Source organism: Branchiostoma belcheri, unplaced genomic scaffold, assembly GCF_001625305.1.
Source record: "Branchiostoma belcheri isolate BF01 breed outbred unplaced genomic scaffold, Haploidv18h27 scaffold386, whole genome shotgun sequence".
In the NCBI taxonomy this organism is placed as follows: Eukaryota; Metazoa; Chordata; class Leptocardii; order Amphioxiformes; family Branchiostomatidae; genus Branchiostoma; species Branchiostoma belcheri.
This window is the reverse complement of record NW_017804005.1, coordinates 19972-29159: the sequence shown is the minus strand read 5'-3', so window position 1 is coordinate 29159 and position 9188 is coordinate 19972. Positions and strand designations below refer to the sequence as shown.

At 41.4% G+C, this 9188-nt stretch overlaps 1 protein-coding gene across 1 annotated transcript; it reads left to right on the top strand.

Annotated features, from left to right (window-relative positions):
* Window positions 1-4496: 4496 nt before the first annotated feature.
* Window positions 4497-6035, top strand: LOC109476645 (alpha-2C adrenergic receptor-like). The gene is made up of 2 exons (XM_019777650.1): window positions 4497-4539; window positions 4861-6035. The coding sequence occupies exons 1-2, from the start codon at window positions 4497-4499 to the stop codon at window positions 6033-6035; spliced, it is 1218 nt and encodes a 405-aa protein (XP_019633209.1).
* The last annotated feature ends 3153 nt before the right edge of the window (window positions 6036-9188 follow it).

Sequence of the window (9188 nt, the reverse complement as noted above, 5' to 3'; positions counted from 1 at the left end):
TTGCAGACGATCTATATGGCTGTCTCGTTCTTCAATTATTAGTAGTTTCAGTCATCTTCAGTTGATTTCCCAATCATGAGAATTAGTATGACAACCTTTTCTTTTCAGCTCAAAGTGCGTCACTTATACATTAAACCACCGTCTGAAAACACAGTCTTCAAATATTTCAAATATCCCAGAGTGACAGACATGCGTATTATGATGGTTCACAGTGTGACTCGTGGCAATTGCCAATCTTGTGTGGTTGCCTGCGTGATCGTTTAAGCATCTGGTAAAGAATGCAGCCGTGTCAATCATTCACTACTAGACTTGAAGACCACGTGGTTAAAGCCTTTGTCACAACCCGCCGTACGTTTTTTTTGTCCGTACGTTTTTTGGGAGGCTACGTCTGCTACGTTTTTTTTTCTGAAAACGTGTGGAAGGAGTGGCGTCGACGCACGTCACTCGCACGTCACTCGCACGGTTGCGCAAGGTGTAAGAGTACGGTCTGCACGTCACGTCTGGCCGAGAGCGTTTGCGTGCATCGTTCGCTGCGCAAGTGGTAAGTGAGTTGTACGTGCTTACAATGTACGATCTCTGTGCGATTGCAACTTTACCACAAGGAGGCCGTGCTCACACGTGCTTCCTCCGTACGGTATGTACGGGGCACGCACGTCGCTCGTACTCGCACGCACGGGTGGCCATGGTGAATCTGCAGACCGCACGCAGAAAATTTTTACATGCACTTAAAGTTCTACGGCGTGTCTGCGTGCTCCTAAATCCGTAGGATTCCGTACGGAGGTGGTACTCACCACGCACGGATGCCCTACGTTTGCCCACGTTTTGCACGTAGACAGCACGCAGAAGCACGTACGGCGTGTTGTGACCAAGCCTTTGGCGTCTAGTTGTCTCAGTCTTGACCAATACTTGACTACACGTACCGATACGTCTGAGTGTGTCTATTGACAATCTACAAAGTTCTGCTTTGCATGCTCCGTTGCTACCGTTTCTATGTAGCCCAAGAATGTTTTTACAGAAGCGATTATGGACAGTTTCAATAGGACATTTGAAAAATCGTTTCCCCAGATTTCGCAACCATGTAACATTATTGATTTGATGCACACGTCGAAAATCCTTGATAAAGATTTCAATTAGATTTGTGAGCAGATAAGAGATTTGATGCTAAAACAGCTTTGCGAGCTTTAGATTATTATAAGCAAGTTGTTTCTTAGCTAGTGAGAAACTGCCAGATGAGGACAACAACAGACCTAGATAGCAGCACGACGTAGTAATTTCCATATATTTTGAGCCGAGCAGGAATTTTCTATTTCTGTGTATGCGCCCTGTTTTGTTAAAAATTACAACCTTGGTCTTTTTCAGGTTAAGTTGGAGTTTCCATTTTGTACAGAAAGTACTAGTGTTTAGTTTGTCAAGGGCACATTGAAGTCCTTTCTCGGTTTCCGAGAAAATTACGATATCATCTGCAAAGAGTAAGCAGGAAATGGATAAATTCTGTAGGGAGGGTGGCACGCATTCTGGACTATCTAACATCTTGCCTAAATCATTTATGAACAGGTTGAAGAGAGTCGGACTAAGGTTACAGCCCTGCCTCACACCTTTGTCCGTGACGAAGGGTGGTGTTAGACCAGAGGAGGTTTTGATGCATGTTTGCGGGTTAGAATACATTGATTTTATAAGACTGTAAAATTTGCCGCCTACTCCCGGGATCCCGAGGTGAGTAGACCTACTTTATGTCAATCATTGAACTTCCTTCGCATGTTTTACTGACAATCCATTCGCCTGCCGAAACCTCTACACTTGCTCGGAAAAGGCAAAAATGGTTCCCATTATTTTGCACATTGTACATTTAACTAACTCTGCTTAATATCACAACACATAGTACCATATACTACTTGCAGACCGTGTTGTATTACTCGTTATTCCTACTTAAAAACGCGCTACATTTCTCCATCAAAGTTTATTTCGCATTGGCGCCAACTCAGCCCAACCTTCCATCATATGCATATACTCATAGGAAACAGGGATATTATGAAGATAATGTCATGATACACATTGGCTCACCGTATTGTTTTATTACTTATGCTGAACTTAATTATTTTGTTAAATTGATTCATTTTTTCATTGTACTTGTTTATTATCTTTTTATTACTTCTTCATTGTAATTTATATTTCATTTAACAAACTGTAGAAATTGTAAAATCATGAAGGGAAGACTTCAAATAAGCCATTGCGGCTTTTCTTCCTGCCCTTGCACATTTATTTCTTTTGTATTATTTTGTATAATTTTTCGTTTATGTATGTATGTGTTAAATGAAAATAAATAAATGATAAAAAGACAGTCAAGAGCAGCTGTATGTCAGATTATGTGATACGTTAGGATTACTTGTTAAAGTGCATTGTATATTATGACTATCCCAGCTTGCCATATGCCAATACATGTTAAATCCTTGACGGAAGTCAGGTAGAGCGCCAAAGTGCAGATTTCAAAGACAGCTGCAGCTTATATAATTAGACAGTGTTACCGTCCGGCGACTTTTGTGTTTGAAGTACATTGCATTTTTTCTTTCAAGCATGCTCTACGCCATGAACATTCACACATACCACCTATTATAACCATTTAAGTTAAAGCTCATGGAAAGTATGTGAGAATTAAGTACTTAGCAGACAGCGATTTCAGTTAATCAGACCTACAGCTAAAGATCAAATGGCATTATCTACTTTAGGTACATTATAGCGCTCATGTAAAGTGTATTCATATGTACATGTAAGCTGCCACCTGCCCTTGTATTGACTTACTTGACTTAAGTCGGGTGCCACTCCTCCTCTGCCACCCGAACCACAATGGCTGCCCAGTAGTCTCTATCCTCCATCGCCTTCCCCATGTCTTCGGCCCGTAGGCCAACGTCCCTTCGTAGCACGTCTGGGTAAGTGAGGGGTGGTCTTCCCGGCCTCCTTCCCCCGTGTGCTGGGGACCACAGGACAAGGTTCGAGGCTATCTCCCTGCAGTTCCTCAGTGTGTGGCCAGCAAACCGCAGTCGCCTAGCTCGTATTTTTGTCGTCAGTTTTGGGAGACCAGCCCTTGTATACTTAGTATGCATTATGAAGATCCCGAATAAGTCCCGAGGATTGTAAAGTCGTGCCAACTTTGAGGACAGGTGTAGTTTATACAGAATTATCGGCTTAATCCGACTTAGGAAATAGGAAAGTCTTAATGTCGTTAATACCAGAGTGTTAAAAGACAGCTGCACCTTCGCTATAAATGTGTAGCTCTTAGCCTGGCTCAGAGGAAATCTGCTCAATCGGGAGTTCAGAAGGACAGATAATATACATATATTAGGGAAAAACTTCTTCACCAGTCATCACTTTGGTCACCAACGACTGATCAGCAGAATCCTGATAGCTAAGTCTTAGCTATAAACACCAAGTCTTTATAGCTAAGACTTGGTGTAGCTTTAACATACACCAACATGCACGTCCATTCAGTTTTCGTATTACCTGTCTTGCTCAACTATTTCCTAACGGAGAGTATCAGAGAGAGAGAGAGGGGATCCCTTTGATAGTAATGTATGTGGTAGCAGAGCATTCCAAGTTGGTGAGGTATTTCTGTTGTTTGGAATGCGTTTATTACAACCTTGCCGGTTGGGTATACGTAAATAATGTCCCTGGGCAATCATGCATCAGTCATCGTAGATCACATATGATCTCTGGATGCCCAGCAGATCGCTCACTCTGTGCTACTCTGTGCACGGAGCACTTTTGTGGACAGCTCTGGCGCTCGTTCCACCAGCGTTCTGCGGAGTTCTGATTAGAAGTGACAGTTTTCGACACTGTGACAGGTGGGTAACTCTGTACATGGTATATTCTCCTCTTTTGCTTTAAGACCACATCAAGCAATTTTTATGGATGACAGATTGCCTTCAGACAGTGGTCACAATGCCGAAAATGGGCAAAGGTAACTATGAAGAGAGGAGACTAAAAAGGCTCTGATTTTTGATGTTTTGTTTCTTACTTTGATGCCATGATATGTGATGTTGGCTGTGTATATGTGGTGTTCACTGCGAATCAAAACCATTTGTACCATGATTGAGTCAAAATTTTAAAATGTGGGAATCTTGTTTTTGTCGGCTCGCCTTGTTTTTTTCACCCGCTCTCATTAGGTTTGGAGCCTGTGAAGGTCATCCATAAAATTTACTTGCTGTGGCCTAATTTGCACTTCATAATATACAATGGACAATGTTTATAATAAGCAACCGTGGTAAGCAACATACACTTATTTTTTAAATTTTGATGTCAAAATAATGAAGACTACCCTGCATGGTAACCATACATACGATTGAGCTTTCCAGTATCTCTACAGTGATGGACGTCCTACATGAAGTCCTTCTTCAACAAATAAAACTTTTGTTCTGATTTCCAGGTGTGACATAATGCAGGACTGTTTTGAGAGAGAGTCAGAACTGATGGACAGTGAAGGTTAAAGGGAACCAATTTTTGTCATGACAACTGCTGGGGAGTACATTCTAGTTGTGGTCAACGGAAGTAAGTTCATGTTTTTGCCTTCTGTTTTCTTGTAACATCTAACAAACATTTAGTTTTCTCTGTTTCTCAATTATTCCAGTCTTTCCTCTTTTATATCAATTCTATCTTGGTGTTAAATGGGAGAAAAAGCACAAAGTAGGAGATTTACAAAAATATGTCACAAATATAGCCTGACAAAAACAGCTACACATTACTTTTGTCAGTGTAATGTTCCCATCTCTGTTTAGAGATAAAAACTAAACAAAAGCTAAAAAAATTGTCATGTTTAACACTTTTGTTTACAAACTGATGGGTGAATTATTCACAATTTGTGACCTACAGTCGCCATCGTAGCAACTGTTGTCGGTGGCCTTCTCACCATACTAGCCATCCGGACACGCCCGGACCTACGGAAACTGGTCAACGTGCCTCTGGTTAGCCTCACTTGCACAGACATCCTCTTCAACTCCATATTTTCCCCATTTTGGATCCAGCAGATTCTAAACCCCCTTTGGGAGCCTCCGCCAGCCCTGTGTTGGTTGATAGGCTATAGCTCTCCCGTGCTACTGGGGGCGTCCTTATGGCACATGTTGTGTATCGCTCTTCAAAGGTATTTCACGATCTGTACCAACAGTACCCGTCTGAAGTCCAAGCAAGCCCTCACCATCATGCTCTTGCTCACATGGTCAGTCCCCATCCTTTCTTTCTTGCCTATTTACGTCGTTGAGGAAGTTAAGGTGGACCCGAAGCTGAAACGGTGCGCGGCGGGAAATTCTGACAAATTCTGGTTAAAGCTTCCCCCGGCCATTCTAAACATGATATTCCCGTACATCGCTGCCCTTGCCTTTTACATAATCATCCAAAACCACGTGAGGAAGAGTAAGAATCGTGTTCAAGCTCATGCACGCGGCCCCACAAACCATTTGGCAGTGCAGTACTCGAAGTCAGGGGGCGGCGGTGTAGCTGTCCCTTCTACGAGCGCGGAAACCGACAAGGTGACAAAGCCGGTTAGAAACCCGTCAAGTGACGATGAGCCAGCTGTCAAGCCAGATAAACCCAAAGTTAGTGTCGTGCAGATTGCTTCAGCAACCAGCACGGGTAAACAACAGGGCAAAACATCCTTACCAAGTAACGAGGAACGAAAAGGCAATGAGCCTGATAAAAACAAAGGCCTCGTCCCAACAACCACCATAGTGTCAGACCAGGCTGGTACAAATAAAGGACCGCAGCGAGCTCACGTTGTCCCGAGAAACAGTTCTCAAAACCACAACAGTGCCGCTGACAGGCAGATCACTAAAATGATGATGTCCCTCTTTGCCGTGTACACGCTGTGCAATGTGCCCATCACCGTGATGGTAGTTTTCTCCAGTAAAGTTCCAGCCGATGCCTTCTCTGTTGCCCAGCTGCTAGCCTCGTTAAACGGTGTTCTAAACCCGATCATATACGGCGTTATGAATAAGAACATTCGGCGGGGGTACAAGCACATCTGGGACCGCGTGCTCAACTTCAGAACATGAGTTTCTGTCAGCCTTGTTAAGAATGAATGTTTGGCCTTCAATATTTCAAAAAACCACTACGGGCAACAGACTGACATAAACATTATGTAGAAGGCAAACGTTATACAGATTTTAAGAAGATGGCTTTCACAAATTTCTCAGTGACATTGAGTTAATTCTATCAAGTTTGATTTGATTTTTAATTTAGCTTTGATTTTTGATTTAAAAATATTATATTTCCTTTGACAGTTATTCAAAGTAAAATCAAACTATCATAGATAGCTATTAGAGAATTCAAAATAATTTCCATTTTGCAACTGTTTATTCTGACACCTGACTCACATGATTTATCCTAGTAGTACTTGGTTTGACATCATTGCAAACGTGAGAAATGGCACATTAAGAATTCAACTGAATTTTATTTCACTGATGTAGACGTTTTAGATGTATACCAGTATACCAGTGATGGACTTAATTGAGTTTGAGTCACCTTCAGTTGACTTTCCAACAGATACTTATGAGATAGACATTCTCTTCCTACCTTCAAAGTGCGTTACTCATACATTAATAAGATACTGAAATGATAACCATCTTCATGAAATATTCCAAAATTTCTCAAGTAAATGAAGCGTATCGTGATGGTCCACGAAGATGGGCATGGTATGTTAATTGACAGTCCTTTGGATACGTGAGTGATCCTTTAAGCATTTGACAAAGAATGCAGCCGTGTCAATCATTCACAATACTGATTCGAAGCCCGCGCCACGTGCTCATTGTTGGGTCGTGTGGCGCAGTCGGTAGCGCGTTCGGTTCACACCCAAGAGGTCGAAGGTTCGAATCCTGCCCATGTCACCGATCTTGTGCCCTTGGGAAAGGCACTTTACACGACTTTCCTCACTTTCAGGTGGAAACGAGTACCTAGCTTCGGTTAGGGACGTCCCTCGGATAGGACGTTAAATGGATGTCCCGTGTTTGGGGAGAGCCACACCCCACGCACGTTAAAGAACCTACCACACTTATCGAAAAGAGTAGGGGACCTTCCCGTGAGTGGTTCAAACCTTACAGTCCGGTCTTACGCAGCTTGTACATGTACGTACATGTACCAAACTGGTGTGTTACGCCTAAAGGCGGTTTACCGGTTATGCGAAACAAACAAACAAACAAACAAACCACTCGGTTTGGTATCAGACAATTATCACTAACAACCCGTCAAAAAGATTTAGTTCTTCAATTGCTGCAAAAATTAAGCCTTTTTGCTTAAGCTTGCTACCATACCTGTAAATGTCTGTGTGAAGCACGCAAAAAGAGAGCCTGTCAGTGAGTATAATGGTGGCTAGGGTCTGCTTGGACTTTGGCTGTTGTTTGGGTACACCCTCTGAGATTATAGTGCTTAATGTAATAATTACGCTATTATAATTATTTTTCGTGTTACTGAGATGTAGCAAGTGTATAGTGCATGTTCCTTACTGTTAGGCACTCTACATTGTACCTTGTTATCAATACTCAATATACTAGCTTTGGATGTTCTTCAATGCTTTTTAATTTGTATATATTGTATTATGTAGAGGCATTTGTCATTGTTAAGAAATACTTGTTGTCAACACCTACTATTCCTTGTACCTTTTATTAAGACTAATTATTATTAATTAGTGTTGCACAATAAAGTCTAATGTATGCAACAATAATCGACCAGTAGTAACTACAGAGATTGGTACCTAGGCTAGGGCCTGGTTAGAATTTTATTGGGGTCAGTATCGTTCATTGTTTTTGTACACATTCTGAGCTCATAGTATTTAATGTTGTTTATGACCCTGACGTCTAGAAAGTTTCCATCATCACCTCATTGCACTTAATTGTTGCTAAAGCTTGAAATTCTTTGTACCCAGAATCAAGTGTTGCACGATAAAGTCTAATGAATATCTACGTATCATTACAAATATTAACAACAGAGGATGGTACCCAGGCTAGGACCTGGTTAGATTTTTATTGAGGCAAATGTTATACGTATGCTCATTTTGCTCATATATATAGTGCTTGACGTTTCTTGTTGTGATCCTGACATCTAGAAAGTTTAAAGTATCACCACTTTGCTCCTTAACCTTGCTGTAAGGTTGTTATCAACCCTTTTAGACTTTGAATGTAAAATTGTATATTCCATATTCTATTGTTACTATTGTAAAGTAAGAAGTCTAAAAATATTTTTTGCTTGTATATTAAAATGTCTTCTCATGTATCTCTTGTGAATTATGGTATTTAAGTGGAATACATACTTCCTTCAGCAGTGACATAACAGGTCTGGCCGCCAGGAGGCGCAGTTTCACCAGCTGTGTCACTGATGACGCAACCTGTGTTGAGAGTCGGTCGAGACGAATCCTTACAGTCCACCTGTGTTCTCCGTAAAACGTAAAATACCCAAGTACTCAAGGTGGTAAAATCTGGGCTGCAAAGTTCCCACATCTCATAGAATCCGATCAGTATTCGATCGTGTTCGATCTGGGCAATTCGAATCGAACCCGCGTTCCATTTCGGGGTCACCTGCGGTCATTTGCAATAAAGCGGCAAAACAAGCCCTTCTGCCTGAGTGCCTCGCAACAGATAAAAAAACAACACTTTTCTATAGATACAAACAGTTTCCAGGACAGTACATGTCCGCTATCATTTTTTTGTGGACATGTAACATGTAGCGAAGCTACTGTCGTATCCTTGAGTGACCTTGAATACTGTACGCCTTGATGAATAACACGGTGCACACTTTTGGGAGATATGACATGTCTGCAAAACTCGTTTTAACCTGGAAGCATGGAGAGTCAAACATACCCCATTTACGGCTCAAAATGACTGTCACGGTTGTCCCGAAAATCGAGCTTTAGGGATTTTTGAAAAATGCTTTCGATTTTGAATTATGGGTAATTAAGTGCGAAAAAAGAAAAAAAATCGATTTTTTCACATATTTGTCTACAAAAACTATACTTTAAGTCAGAAATTAAAAAATCCCAAAAGCACGATTTTTCATCTTTTTCCTAGTCGTCGAAAAATATAAAAATCAGTGATCTTGCGTAATATGTGTAGCCAGGTTTGCTCGGTGATTGGCTAAAATATGGCGCACCGAAATTCCGTAAATTATGGACTTTTTTAACGAAATCCGAAAAAAATCATCCTTTTAGCGGAAAAAAT